The 15,247-nt window shown below is 42.6% G+C and overlaps 3 protein-coding genes across 3 annotated transcripts in view; 1 reads left to right on the top strand and 2 right to left on the bottom strand.

The window, feature by feature from the left end:
- The window catches only part of LOC105703708 (protein RFT1 homolog), a 3,048-nt gene extending 2,304 nt beyond the window's left edge, over nucleotides 1-744 (bottom strand). The window contains exons 1-2 of the mRNA XM_012432285.1: nucleotides 601-744; nucleotides 272-527 (exon numbers count right to left, since the gene is read on the bottom strand). Coding sequence (XP_012287708.1) covers nucleotides 272-331 — 60 coding nt within the window. The 5' untranslated portion in view covers nucleotides 332-527; nucleotides 601-744. The remainder of the gene's footprint in view (nucleotides 1-271; nucleotides 528-600) is intronic.
- Nucleotides 1-15,247, top strand: part of LOC105703572 (osmotic avoidance abnormal protein 3) — a 19,051-nt gene extending 3,804 nt beyond the window's left edge. The window contains exons 2-7 of the mRNA XM_023431947.1: nucleotides 6,400-6,471; nucleotides 10,765-11,196; nucleotides 11,331-11,671; nucleotides 11,994-12,380; nucleotides 12,642-13,408; nucleotides 14,697-15,247. Coding sequence (XP_023287715.1) covers nucleotides 6,400-6,471; nucleotides 10,765-11,196; nucleotides 11,331-11,671; nucleotides 11,994-12,380; nucleotides 12,642-13,408; nucleotides 14,697-15,112 — 2,415 coding nt within the window. The 3' untranslated portion in view covers nucleotides 15,113-15,247. The remainder of the gene's footprint in view (nucleotides 1-6,399; nucleotides 6,472-10,764; nucleotides 11,197-11,330; nucleotides 11,672-11,993; nucleotides 12,381-12,641; nucleotides 13,409-14,696) is intronic.
- On the bottom strand, nucleotides 866-2,977 carry LOC105703710 (palmitoyltransferase ZDHHC16A). Its single transcript, XM_012432289.2, has 6 exons — nucleotides 2,805-2,977; nucleotides 2,586-2,733; nucleotides 2,211-2,520; nucleotides 1,937-2,127; nucleotides 1,542-1,852; nucleotides 866-1,473 (listed from the first exon to the last, which is right to left on the bottom strand). Exons 1-6 carry the CDS (start codon nucleotides 2,849-2,851, stop codon nucleotides 1,383-1,385), a joined length of 1,098 nt encoding a protein of 365 aa, XP_012287712.1. The 5' UTR covers nucleotides 2,852-2,977; the 3' UTR covers nucleotides 866-1,382.

The following is a 15,247-nucleotide window of genomic DNA, read 5'->3' as shown; positions in this document are numbered from 1 at the left end:
AAAAAAACCACTTCACAGTTCATTAAAAACTTTGAAATGCATCCATCGATCATGTCTTATCCCTTGACGAAATATTATTCAAAATGAATCGATTAAAAATCCTGAAAACTCTCCGACGCTTGCTACAAAACTTGAATATAAGATATTCTAAGAATCTGGAAGACATTTTATTTCAAGATCAGGCAAAATCGCTGATGAACATAAATTTTCTAGGTATGCTGGAGCTCGATGTACTAATTTATCTTGAAATATAAATATCGGTCTGTAATACCTGAAAGAGAACGTTGAATGAGGCGTTCTCCAAACTGCTTTTCAATATATCCGGCGCCATACCTGCGCGATCGGGTCTCAGGTGTAAATTCGAGGATGCCTTTGGCCAGAGCTGTCAAAATAATTTTTGAGGTTATGCAATCCCGTCCAGGGGACCAGTCATTTTTCCCGAGTCCCGGGCGATCCCTCGACGGGGTATGACGCGTCATTGGGTATCGACATGCCGACGCTTGGCTGCCTCATTCTTCTAAAGTAACCTGCCACGTAATTTATATTATGTCACTCTTCCGAGCACCGCCATCTCCGCCAAATTTCACGACTGGCCCTAACCTTGACCTGGTTTTCAATGTTCTCGACAAAAAGCTCATCCCGTGCGTGTTTCGATTTGTTTGGATTTGTTTTAACTTGCGTACGTAAAGCGCCGAATCTCGGGGGTGAATGACGAGGACAGAACTATCGGCCGAGGTGGGAGTGCGAGAGAGACGATACCTCCCGCCATCTTGGATTTTCCACATGACGCGCGGCAATTCGAAAGTGCTCTCACGAGGTGATATAAATGGAACTAAAAGTAAACGAATCTACGAGAAATTGCCGGTTTCGATTGAAAATGTAAAAAAATGTTTATTCCACACAAATCTTAGGACTAAACTGCGGACAAGCGATGAGGTTAAAATTACAGACTGGTTTAAACAGTCAGGGTACTCGTGTAGTTTCTTCACCGGGATGCGATGTAGATCTCGAGACTTGACAATTTCGTAGAATCTGAATTCTAATAAATGTCTGTCATTTAAGAGATGATAGACAAATGCGTCTTTTGTAATTTGCAACAGTAATGATTCTAAGCACATTCAAGTTCCGTAAGGCAAGACCGAGTAAAAAATATGTGCACATCGATAGAGTTTATCGTATCAGTATTTTACATATTTGCATGGCAAATATTCAGAATTCAGCATCAGCGAATAAAATTTAAATACAAACGACGTTCACAGGATGATCTAGTTGGGGTGCAAAAATTTGCAGCCTGACTAGACTAAAACTTTCTTTGTACATTTGACCAGTAAATGCATGCTTGTAAGTGAATTTTGCATTTAGTCAATGCGAAATCCGATTAGTCAGGAGGTTTTGTAGTCTCTAACAGTAATCCACGTCAAACCATCGCCCTTGGGGCCATGGGGCGATGGAAATAAAATCTGCCACCAGGTTCTGAAATAACGAGAACAATTATATTATATAAGTTCTGTACTCTCCAGGAATAAAAACTGTTCAATTACTTGTGATCCAGGCCTAGGAATAACCTCCAGTTCTCTTTAGTACCAAAGTCGTAGGGATTTTTATATGTTTTTCCAAGAACTTTGTACTTATCGGTCTCGGAGCTGTTAATGCGAGCCTCTATGCTTGTTTCTCCTCTCGATATTAGTCCAGCGTGCCAGAAGGATAATGCTCCAAGTGCAGCGAGGGTCGCCACACATATCAACGCTGCGAACACTATGGCTCTGCGTCTCCATTCTTTCTCTCGACTATCTGCCATTTGTTTGGTTATTTCGTCCAATTCTGCTTGACTCAAGTGAGCCAAAGACTCTGTCTGATACCACAGTAATATTACACTTAAACTTCGAGTATGAAAGTTTATCGAAACATCAATTTGACTCGGAACGTTTCTACTCACCACTGGTATTATGATTGAATCGTTGATGCGTACAGGATGTCCATCCGGTTCCGGATCCGGTCCCACAAAGTATTCCTGATATGCTATTTCTATACCGAATATCAATATGAATAAAATCCCAACGACAGTGAATACCATATATTGGAAGAAATATCTATGATTATTATGACCTACGCAGTTGTTTAACCATGCTGTTCGATGCCATTAAGGAATTATAATCAAAATGTTGGTAAAAATGTGATCTCCCTCCAATCTCAATCGTAATTAAGGATACGACAATGATGATCCATTTTAAGCACACACTTATCACAAACGGAGCAATGATGCGTCCTCGGTGGTTTTGGTTTGATACACTTCTTACAAATACTCACAGCCTCTGGAATAAGACCTCCTTGGGGTGGATACCCTGCGGGGACTTTTACACCCATATAATAATGAAAACAAACGTTCATCAGTAGCCAGTTTCCAACGATTAGTAATATCACAGTCATAGTCGGGCTTTTATTCCACCAATATGGAAGCCCTATCCAATACGCAATGAACACGATGCATGCAGTGAGTAATGTCACTGCTACGACGAACACCTATGCATGGAATTATAACATGTCAATTTAAAAGATGCGCTTTCATTGTTCATTATGTTACTTACAGGACCTAGGCAGGCGGTGAAGTTTTCTACGAACCAAAATATTGGCTCCATTAATACATCGCATACATAATTCCAGTTCAGGAAATGATTGTAGAAAAGGGACTTAAATGTGATTCGAAAGCGAAGCCATCTGCGCTTGACTTTTAACCTGTAATATGAATGAAAGTCGTCAGCGTTCTGACGAAGTTTAAAAAATTCGAGAGTTTTATTAAAGCTAACCTCAAAGCACTTGGCGCTTTACTCAAAGACCACTCGATCTTCGTCATTTTCTGTCAAACTACCGGCGAATGAAGTCTAAAATTGAAAACCTTTCGAATGTTTCGAAACCAAACGAGTTTGTGAGTGGAGCAGAGTCAGCTGTTCACCAGGAAGATAATAAACTCCGAATGAAGAAGTGAGCTACGTCATCTCGGTAGCAGTTTCCAGCGCGCCTACACAGATGGCGCCACAATCACCAAACAAGCCCCGCTCGAAATTTAAAAATTTCGGCTCGAACCTGATTTAATAATCCGCGATAATAAATTGAAAACACTAGTACTCTTAACTAAACATTGTAGAAATACGTGAATAGTATTTAGAATGTGAAATTACATAGTAAGCCAGCTAGGCTTAGGCGTGAAAAATATAAATCGAATTTAAAGTAGCCCTCCACCCCCGATACAAATTTTAAAGATGGCGACGCCGCAAGGACGCGCGCGCGTCGGAGCTTTTTCGAACGAACGCAAGCGCAGGAAGTTAATAGGCCGTTTAGCGTGGCATGTTTTGCAGTCTCGTGATCCTCTGCGAAGGGCAGAAGTTCCTCGGAACTCCTTCGAGAAGGACCTATACGCGTTTGTTGTTCATTTGCGCTTCGACGGGTAAAAAATCGCGTGATTGTGAAGTTCGAGTTGGTTTAAATTTTGAAATCAAGCACCCCTTACGTCCTATGAAGAATCTCCCCTTATTAAAGTAAGTAGAACGAACGCATTCAACTCAGACAAGCCCGATTCCGTAAAACTTTAACCTCATTTCTCTGAATTAACGAATTTACAACATTCGAAAGGGTGAAAAACAAAATGGCGGAAAGCGAGAGTACACGTGATACCTGGTGAGATGTGGGGTGAGGTCATTCTCGAAATCTCAACTTTAAATTCCCATTTATCTTTTATTCCAGCTCCTTAAATCTTGCCCTTTATATTCCATTATATTCCTTTTCTGTGTATCTAGTCCCCAGAATGACTTCCGGCATTTATACCAAAATTTGATCCGCTCCAAAAACAGGACCACGTGTATAAGATGAGGCATGAAAATCTTTAGTCCTCGGTAAGATCTTGTTTTATTAATCTTTGATTTTAAGTTGCCCTTCAAATCCTCATTTATTTTCTATTCCAGTTCCCAGAATCGTGTCGCAACGTGATTTTATTTTCCTCTTTGTGGGTGGCCGCGTTTAAGACTTCCTAGGGACTGGGTCAAACTGCGGACAGCACTTGGTCACGAGGTCACTTTCCTATCTACCCCTTGCATCGGACTTCACCCCGATAGGGAGCTTAGAGGCAGAAGTGAACCAGGGTTTTATCGTCGCGTGAGAGGGCCACACACCTGTGCACCTGTATACATGTACATCCACGTCACCACACACCTATGCACCTGTACACATGTACATCCACTATCACCTAGAGCTTTCACGGAGGGCCGACACCTTGGAAAGAACTACCACCTTCTGGGAATGGATCTATCACCCGCGTACTAGGTTCAATACCTTGCGATGAGGTTCAAGGTCGGGCCTCTTCGTCGACGAGCTTTTTATCGCGACATTTAAACGACAAGGTCGCTGACGAATTCGACTACGTGGGCGATTAACACAAGTCCATGGTGATAGATATCAATCGGGGAATTAATTCCGCCTGATGGAATGTACATAAGGCGAGGAATTATACGTGGAAATTTTTACAGTCGTTGAGAGCGTTGAGAGAGAAATTTATTTGTGTACGAGGGATTAGTTGATGGTAGATATTAATCGGGGAATTAAATCCGCTTGATGTTCATAAAGCGGGGATCCGATGTCGACCGAAATTATACTTGGAAATTTTTAGTCTTTAGAAATGAGACAGAAAAAAGAAACTTCTAGTTTAATTAGTTTATAACTTAATTGCCTCTGATCTCATCGCTTGTATTTTAGATTAGAGACACACGGGCATTTCTTGCATTAAGGTGGAATTGTAAAAGTAGCCTTGTAATTGTAAAAGTGTAATTGAATGTACGGCAGCCTCGTTGCCGGCATTGACGGGATTAATTGTATTACTGCATCGGTTAAAGAATTGCTACGTCATTGATATCGAGAATTCAAGGTCGACCTTCCCTTGGAATCGTAAAACTCGCTTATCGTCTCTATCTGAAAGACAGGCCTGTTATTTCGGCTGGTCGAGTGACGAACACGTAAAGAGTCGGCACGCACCTTTAGTGAGAGAAAAAAAAAATAGAAACAGAGGGAATAATCGTGGCAAATGCGCAATGGCGAATTTCACCTGTTACAATGTGCACATACGATCCTCGGTGAATTGCCAATTAATTCGCTTTCTGCTCTCTTTACGAGGGTAATTGCTCGCGTGTTTGCGATCTCATGTAATGCCAAGAAATATCGCAATTCCGGTTCGCGTACTGAATTAGAATAGGAGTTACCGAACTCGTACACTGAGAAGGAAAATTCATTAAACCTAAGAAATATTTGCTTAATTGAAAGAATAATTAATTGATTTAAATAAACTCAAATAAGTATTCATAATTCCGAGGAAATGTAGCGCTCAATTAATTCCAGGTTATTTGAGCCTGGTAATTATTCTTTGAATTAACAAAATATTTCCTTGGTATTATTTGGAGAGAGATATTTCTTTGGTTCAGTGACACTATTTGTTTCTCGATTAATGAAATTTATTATAAAATGACTGTTTAATGGCTCACTCTTTCATATCACCTCAATTCTAATGATTCGCACACCTTCCTGTTTGTCGTGACATTTTTTATTAAATCGCGAAATAATAGATTTAATATAAAAAAATTGATGTACGTATATAAGACGTCAACTCGTTGAAATCCGTCGTTCAACTCAATCTCTTGACGTACATTGTCATTGCCAGGAAACTTTTCACGCCGAGTTCTGCGGATCTCTTCGGCTTCTCGGCAAAAAAGAAGAGCGTGCAATAACTGGGAAAATCTCTCGGAATGAGTTTCGATGGAAACCTTTCCGCGAATAATTATGTAATAATACGTAAGCCGATTCCTCATTTAGCGTTCGTTGTTGCCGCTCGATAGGGAACGGCTTGGGATAAATAATTCACGGCGATAATGGACTGCGCAAAGTCTAAGTTGGAAAGGTCGCGATTGTTTTCGGGTATTCGAAATAAAATGTTAAGGCATGGCTAAGAAAGTGAGGACGAATCGCCGCGATAAGTCTGTGAAAACCGATCTGTACAGATTTAACCCTTTGAACGCGGAGCCATTTCGACGTATGGGCGAAATTTGTCTGACCGGGCAGGCAATATTGGACCAAACGTCGGGCGCCTTTAGGCGCTCTTAGTAGCCAAAGTGTTAAGGTGATAATGTCATTCTATATGTACAAAGCGTAAAAGTGTTTAAAAAATTTTTTCTCCAAACTGGATGCATCAAAGCAATTGTTTTTGACATGTTTACGAAGTACCGGGGCTCGGACTTGAAGCAACGTGCGAGTAACGTCGCGTGTTCATCCCTTACGAGGTCGATAACGTTTTCCACGTCACGAGCTCCTATTATTCTACTTGACTTCCGTTAATAATTTCTCTCTTTGATTTTCTGCTTGCAGATGAGCGAGTCGGTCAAAGTTGCAGTGAGATGCAGGCCGATGGCCCAGCGAGAGTTGCAGCAGGAGTGCAGGGTGCGTGTGAATTTCTTTTTTTTTTCTTTTTCTTCACCGATTTCTCTTTTATCTTTAAATCGTTAATCAGGCGACCAAACGATGGATTTAAAAATGTCCTGTATAATTATTTCTTGAATTTTGAAAATTCAAGGATTTATTTAGTGGGACCTAGATATCCGTGCATTATCAGTCTCTGTTTATCGGTATTATCAATCGATCGATCAATTTCTCTTCCCGCTTATCATTGAATTTTTGATCGAGCAGCTAAATATATCATATTTAAAAATGTCCTGTATAATTATTTCTTGAATTTTGAAAATCCAAGAATTTATTTAGCGAGCCCTAGATATCCGTGCATTATCAGTCTCTGTTTATCGGTATATCAATAGATCGATCAATTTCTCTTCCCGCTTATCATTGAAATTTGATTGAGCAGCTTAGTCTATTATATTTAAAAATGTCCTGTATAATTATTTCTTGAATTTTGAAAATCCAATGATTTATTTAGCGGGACCTAGATATCCGTGCATTATCAGTCTCTGTTTATCGGTATATCAATCGATCGATCAATTTCTCTTCCCGCTTATCATTGAATTTTTGATCGAACAGCTTAGTCTATTATATTTAAAAATGTCCTGTATAATTATTTCTTGAATTTTGAAAATTAAAGAATTTATTTACCGGGACCTAGATATCCGTGCATTATCAGTCTCTGTTTATCGGTATATCAATCGATCGATCAATTTCTCTTCCCGCTTATAATTGAATTTTTGATCGAACAGTTAGTCTATTATATTTAAAAATGTCCTGTATAATTATTTCTTGAATTTTGAAAATTCAAGAATTTATTTAGCAGGACCTAGATATCCGTGCATTATCAGTCTCTGTTTATCGGTATATCAATCGATCGATTAATTTCTCTTCTCGCTTATCATTGAATTTTTTATTGAACAGCTTAGTCTATTATATTTAAAAATGTCCTGTATAATTATTTCTTGAATTTTGAAAATCCAATGATTTATTTAGCGGGACCTAGATATCCGTGCATTATCAGTCTCTGTTTATCGGTATATCAATCGATCGATCAATTTCTCTTCCCGCTTATCATTGAATTTTTGATCGAACAGCTTAGTCTATTATATTTAAAAATGTCCTGTATAATTATTTCTTGAATTTTGAAAATTCAAGAATTTATTTACCGGGATCTAGATATCCACGCATTATCAGTCTCTGTTTATCGGTATATCAATCGATCGATCAATTTCTCTTCCCGCTTATCATTGAATTTTTTATTGAACAGCTTAGTCTATTACATTTAAAAATGTCCTGTATAATTATTTCTTGAATTTTGAAAATTCAAGGATTTATTTAGCAGGACCTAGATATCCGTGCACCGATCGATCGGCTCATCTGTCTCCGTTTATCGGTAGATCTAGGTCACTGGATCGCTCAGAAGCGTTTCTTGCTCACTTGCGTATGTACTTGTACCAGTTGGTGTAACCCTTCCGGTAAACCGGCTCGGCGAACCGGTTCGAGTCTGCAAACCGTTTTGAACCACTGGTAATTATGCACGCGCTGCTTATGCGTGGAGTTAATGCCATTAATATCAGACCGAGGATTTTCTCCCCGTTTCTCGCTCCGATTTAATTCCCCATTCGGAATTAATTGACTCGCGAACATAGGAAAAGTACAAGGCGAGAAACGTGTCTCTCGCACGGAGGTGATATGAAACTGTGATATGAACATAACGAGATGTCAAAATATTTATAATTTTTTTCTCCAAACTGGGTGCAACGAGCTATTATTTTTGACATGTTTAAGGAATTGACAGTAGATAGAATGAAATTCGCGGTGCAACGTCATTTGCTTGACATGTACGTGAAATTTTTCTGGGCGGGCCGTTTCCTTTCGCCTCGGCTCCTTGAATTAGACACGGTATAAATTGGCCAGATTGCAAAGGTGCAAGGAAACAATGCTTTCTCTCCGTTCCGAACTACTTGCCCTGGTGTATACATTTCTATCCGTAATCGATCTACGGGATATATCGGGCCCGGATCCAGTAAATCCCATTAATAAATACGCATCTTCGATTATGAGCATCTCGATCGACACTTAAATTCCGATTTACTAAATCCGGACCAGATAAATCTGAAATTTCGAGTATGATGGAGACGCAGAAATGCGATTTACTAAATCCGGACCCGACAAATCTGAAATTTCGAGTATGATGGAGGCGAAGCCACCCGATTTACTAAATCCAGACCCGATAAATTCCGGATTTGGGAATGCGGTGGAGACGTAGACAGTGTAAACGTTCGCGTGCCCCTTCAGACGGTACACTGTAAAAATGATGTATCGTACCGCCTTGATACACTATCGTTTACACTGATAGTTTAATAAAACTACGCGTTTAGTACGCTAACCAAGTGGTCGGGATAAACCAGGGCAGAATCGTCCTCCAGGGGTTCTCACGATTGTCAACGGGGAACTTTTTCGACTATTTCCGAGCCGCCCACGTGCAAGGGAGCTAAATGGCAAGTGGGGAAAAAAAGGAGCGGAATAGAAAAAAAAGAAATAATGGTCATCCTTATCGAGCGCATGTAGCCTAGCGACTGGGGAACAAAACACAGGTAGCCTGCCACCTGTAGCGACCGGTGGTTGCACCTCACGGTGTCTTTCTTGCCGACTTTTTTGCGCTATCGAGACCTGCGATACGTGTCGATCGAGATTCGAGACCTCGAAGAGACGTACGTTTCGCGCGTCACGTAGAGTAATCGAAACACGTGGACTCGAAGAGAAAGATTAGGCATAGAGTTAAGGTGATACGAGAGTGTGATATACATGTCAAAATATTGATAAAACTTTTTTCTAAACTGGGTGCACTGTACCATTTGAAACTCCCACGCGTGATTATGAAGGCCCTAAGGAAAAACGTGGCGCAAAATTTAATTTAGAAGAAAAGTCAATTCTTGATTCTAGTCTGGGATAAATAAAAAAAAAGGAATTTAATTAAAAATGAAATTTCATGAGCACCTTTTCCTCCATAATCACGTGGTGCAGTTTCCAACGATTCGGTGCATCCGTTATGGAGAAAAGTTTTATAAATACTTTGACGTTTTATATATGTATAAAATTATATACATATAATGACCCTTTCATGTCACCTTAATTCTTTGAATGTGCGGCGAAATAATAACCACATCTCCGTAGCTTTAATAAATACTTTGATTCGATCTTATGTGTCTCGATCGACACTTAGATTCGGATTTACTGGGTTTACACCGGATAAATCCCGGATTTCGAGTGCGATGGAGATTTATTGTTAGTTAATGCATTGGCGCCGCTTGGGGACGTGTATGCATGAAAAGCGTCTCCACAATGCCGTGTGTCCGGTGTATCGATTCGGCACATATTCCAGCTCGTCGATACACCCACCAGGACAGGTGTGGTGGAGTACCTGAGCTCCTGGTCAGGTGGAATGAATAGTCAATAGATGGAGAGACGAAATCTGGAAATGGATCTGCAATTTCCGCTAGAAGTGGTCGATACACGCGATGCGATGAATCGTTACAGAAAATCTGTGCAGACCGATCTGCACAGGCTTAAGGTGACATGAAAGGGTAATTCCATATATATGGAACGTAAACATATATATAACATTTTTCTTTTTTCGAAATGAGGATACTAAATCGTTTTAAAGCTTACTATGTGGTTATGGAGGCTGTAAGGAAGGTACCGACGCCCATGGAGTTTGATTTCTGGTAAAGAAATCGGAAAATGTTCATAAACAAATTAAACAAAAATTACTCTTTCATGGGTGTCGAGACCTTCCTTATGGCCTTCGCATTCACGGTGTAAAGTTTGATACGATTCGGTGTACCCAGTTAGAAGAAATGTTTCACGAGCGATTTCCTCTACGGACGCCACTTTCGTATCGCCTTAAAGTCTCCTTTATGAAGCTTTTCTCCGGATTGGGGGTACCGAATCGTTTGAAAATTTACAACGTGAATATCGAGGCTGTAAGGAAGGTCCCGACACCCATGAAATTTCATTTTTGGTAGAAAGATTTGCCAAATGTTCATAATGAAATTTGAATATAAATTGAAATTTCATGGGACCTTCCCTATAGCCTTCATATTCACGTTGTAAAGTTTGAAGGTTTCATAAAGGAGACCTCCTTGACGGCACATTCATATCACCTTAAGGGGTATCCTAACCCTTTCAAAGTTATTATATTAAAAAAATCTAACCCAAGGATAACATTTTTTAGTCGCTTAGTCATAGATACTAAAAAACTGAAAATGCCTTCAGAACGTCGTGACGATCGACCCTTCCTCGAAGAGCTGCACCCTGGAGAGCACTTCACCAGGTACTTCGGGGAAGGTCTTCCAGTTCGACGCAGCTTTTGGCTCCGAGTCCACGACGGAATCTTTGTACGAGGACGTGGGCTCGGTCATCGTGGAGGCAGTCCTGGACGGGTACAACGGGACGGTATTTGCATACGGACAAACCGGATGCGGGAAATCCTTCACGATGAGGGGCTTCGTAGAGAGGAGCCTGGAGCACCTCTTCGAGGCGACCTCGACGTCGAGCACGGAGACGAGGTACCTGGCGCTTTTGAGCTACCTGGAGATCTACAACGAGAAGCTGCGAGATCTTCTCCAGGACTCCGAGGCGGAAGGTCTGCTGCAGCTAAAGGAAGACGCCACCAGGGGTACCTACGTCGCGGGGGGTCTGAGAGAGGTGAGCCAAAAAGAGTCAGCCAATAAATAAATAATCTCGGGGTACAACAAACAATGTACAATGCCAGTTGTATAATTTCTTTATCAATTCGCTGTAACTTAATTAATTCTTTATCCGACGTGTTTTATTTCCAGGTCACCGTGAAAAACGCCGCGGAATGCGCGCTCTTTGTAGAACGCGGGGACAGAAGAAGAGCTTTGGCAGCGACGAAGATGAACGCCGCAAGCTCCAGGAGTCACGCCGTCCTGACGTTATCTCTAGAGGCGATAGCAATTAACGAGGATGATAAAAGAGGAAGCGCCGTGCGCAGGGGGAGGCTTCACCTGGTCGACCTGGCCGGGTCGGAACGTCAGGCGAGGACAGGTGCCACAGGTGATCGCCTTAAGGAGGCTGCTAGTATCAACCTCAGCCTCTCCGCCCTGGGAAACGTGATAAGCGCCCTGGCGGCTGGGAACGGCAGACACGTGCCTTACAGGTAGGCATGGATGGATATTACTTATCGCGAGTAAATGTCCTTGATTAACTCCTTATCGAGTCGACATATCCCGCTAAGGACGTTCTCTCTATTCCATTTCTATTTCCCAGGAAGGATGTACTTTTAAGGGGATGCGAAAGTGGCGTTAGATTGATATTAAAAAAGGGAAAAAAAATGTATAATGAGAGTACATCCAAGTGCAATGTCAAGACACCTAGTGCGGAATTTTCCTACGACCTGACCTACCTTAAGTGCATATAAATGTTATGGATATGTTTATAATGAATACTTTTAACATTTTACATCCGCTCGACCCTTTCAGGGACAGTAAGCTGACGAGGCTGCTGAGGGACAGCCTGGGGGGAAATGCGAGGACCCTGATGATAGCCTGCGTGAGTCCCAGCGATGCGGATGCTGATGAGACTCTCAGCACTCTCAGGTACGCTGCCAGAGCAAGGTGCATCAAGAACAAGCCCATCGTGAACGAGGACCCGAAGGACGCACTTTTGAGGCAGTACCAGCTGGAGTTGCAGCGGCTGAGGAAGCTGCTGGAGGGAAGCGACAACCCCAGGACCTTTTTATCCACGACTAGGGAGGAAGACGAAGAGATAGGGTACAGAGAAGAGGTGGAGAAGCTGAAGAAGGAGTGCGAAGACTCCAATCTCTCCGCCCAGAGGCTGCAGGAAGAGCTGCGACTTCTGAGGAGCAGGCACGTTAGAGTATACTAAAGCCCCGAAAAAATCTTAAAGAAAATTACAGGCTCTACAAAACGGAACGTACTTTCATCTTGCCAAACACGGGTCCATGATAAGTTCTCTTAATTGAGAAATAAATAACGACTTATAAATTCACGGTAAATTGTTAATAAATTCACAGAGAATTCTCGGCAAATTAACGCGCCCTGGAATACGGTAACTTTCAATGTCACTATCTTCCATTTAATTTCTCCAAGAATTGTCTCACTCCGCAGACACGAGGCCGCTGGCAGCATCGTACCTGAAGAAGAGGTAGCAAGGGTATCTCAGGAGTTAAAACTCCATCGAGACCAGGACCAGGACCCAGAAAAGGGGGACAAGAGGCGAAGGAAACGAGAGGCGGCCAGGCAGGAGGTCCTGAAGAGGCTGGAAAGACTGACGATAGGTGGAGAGGCCAGAGGAGACGAAGAGGCGAAGAAACGGAGAGAACGTCGCAGGAAGAGATTGGAAGTCCTTGCAGGGGCTCTTCAAGCCGCAGACGAAGACGGAGGCGCCTTCGAGGTCTACGGGCAGCTAAAGTCCACGGAGGAGGCCCTGAAGAGGATGGCCAGGAGAGCAAAGCAGCTCGAAGTGGAAGCTGCGGACTTGCAGGCTTCCTGGGACGCGGAGAGAAGAGACTTGCTGAGGAGGGAGCTTTTGGCTACGCAGATCTGTGAGGCGATGGTTCCTCATCTTAGACCAGGGTGTCCTTTCAGAGATGTTCCTGCAGTCAGGGCTGCTGCTACCTGGTGCGACGAGCTGGGCAGGTGGAGGCTTCCCGACGTCACTCCTCATATTCCTCTCCCACCGGCTCTCGGCAGGGACGTCTTCACTTCCGCTGGACCAAAGGCTGACCACAACAATAACGACTCTGCTCGCTCGCAGGACGAGAGTCCTGGGGAAGCCCGGAAAGAGGAGAACCTGAAGGACATTGCTGGAACATACTTCAGGAGGAGCAGGATCGACGCCCTCCTGGCGCACGTCAGGGCTGCTAAGACTCTTGGTGAGGACCAGGTCTGATTTTTACCTCATGATATGAATGATCCTGAAGGGATAAGCCGGGATTTTGCGGCAATAATGTCCATTGTTTGGCGTGTAACAATTATTCTTCGAATTAACGAAATATCCCTTTGGGACTGCTCTAAGGAATGTTTCTCTGGCTCGAGGAAATTTCTTTCCTCTCTTCGAGTGGCTTATTCAGTCATCAGAAAAGATTCCATCCTCAGGACGTAATGCATGCGATCTGTCTTGTTTTTCTCTTTGTATGCTAAATAGGCTTACATAGTCAAATAAAAACTCCTTTACGACGCTCTTTGAAGATGGACGCCGCGCGAGGGACATTCATTCCCTCGGATCGTCCCATTATTCCTGAACTCGAAAATGGCTCTTTAATGTTATTTAGCAGCTTAAAATTTCATATTTGTCTTAAACAAATAGCATGTCGCCTCTGAAGTGGCTTTTTAAGAGCCTTATTAAGTCGGGACACGTCGTGGCGCGCATTTCAAATGCGCCGAACCTGCGCGCGCAGGTAAATATTGTTCCTCGGACATTTTTTTTCAGGTTTAAATTGTGTGCAGATAAACATTGCTCCTCTGCTACTGTTTGTCGATTCAATTGCACGAGGAATATTAACTCTGGGTTTATTTTGGTCGGCTCAATGTGATGTCTTTGTTAAAAAAGAAATTTCCTTATCTTTGTAACTCTTTAAAAAAAGCTCTTTAAAAAAAAATCGATCTTTCTCGCATACAGCTGCTTCGACCTCTAGTTCGCCAAGTATCGTTTGAAGGATCGTCCAGGCGAAAAAGTCCTCCAGTGCAATATTTAACAATTTTTTTTCTTTCACATGTAAGGATATATAAAATATTAAGATATAATAGTTGTATACGTTAATTTGTATGTGAAATGATTTTAAATTAGCTGAATGAAATCCAGCAAGTATCGGCTCGAATTGCTGATTTGTCCGAAAAGGGCCTCGAGTGCAAAGGGGTTGCAATTGCAATTGTTCCGAATGGTCCAATCGAAAAGACGCACCTCGCCGATACTTTAATCGTAATATCTCGAGGAAGGCCACCGGTTAGCAGAATCCGAGAGAGCGGAGTCGATGCTTTCTACCCAGCTCTCTTGGCTAAGTGTTGGAGGAACTCTTGGACAGGAAATCGGAGGACGGCTCCTCTCTTGGAAGTGTGTCAATGCTATCCATGCACGCAGAGAGCCGAGAGTCGTCGACCGTTCATCTTTCTCCTGGTAATTCGCTCTTCCTTCTGATCCACCTGATCTTTTCTCCTTTCCAGAGAACACGAGGCTGAGCAAGTCCGGAGGCTCGGACGACGGGATGGCGAATCCTGGTGTCAGCTCCCATTTCAACGCCCTGAATCTGCAGACCACCGTGCCACTGATAGGAGATGTCGTGCTGAGATCCAGCAGTCGCCTGCAGAACAATTTTTCCATTAATGGAGTCAACGGCGTTAATGGAGTTAATGGGACTGGCGGGAACGACTGGCAAGAAGATCCACGATCTGGACATGCCATCCCCAGGAAGAATCCTCCGAGGATACTCCAGGCTTTGCCTTCTTATCCTATTGGCAGTGTCGTTAGGATACCCTCGAGAATCGCTGAGAAAACGCTCTCTAAAGTGATCTCTCAGGACGATGGAAGACTTCCTGGCAGGGCATATCATGGACACCATGCTCGATCTCCTACTTGTTGAATCCTTGGGGATGTTCCGTTGTTCCGGGGATGTTCCCATTAGAGATCACATTTGTGCCCATAATGATGAAAGTGGTCTAAGTCAAAATTGAAAAAAAAAAAAGTGAGTTTATCAGTTATTTCACGCCACATTATT

The sequence above is a fragment of the Orussus abietinus genome, unplaced genomic scaffold, assembly GCF_000612105.2.
Source record: "Orussus abietinus isolate OABI.00-Male unplaced genomic scaffold, Oabi_2.0 scaffold43, whole genome shotgun sequence".
In the NCBI taxonomy this organism is placed as follows: Eukaryota; Metazoa; Arthropoda; class Insecta; order Hymenoptera; family Orussidae; genus Orussus; species Orussus abietinus.
This window is presented reverse-complemented; position numbering and strand designations above follow the sequence as displayed.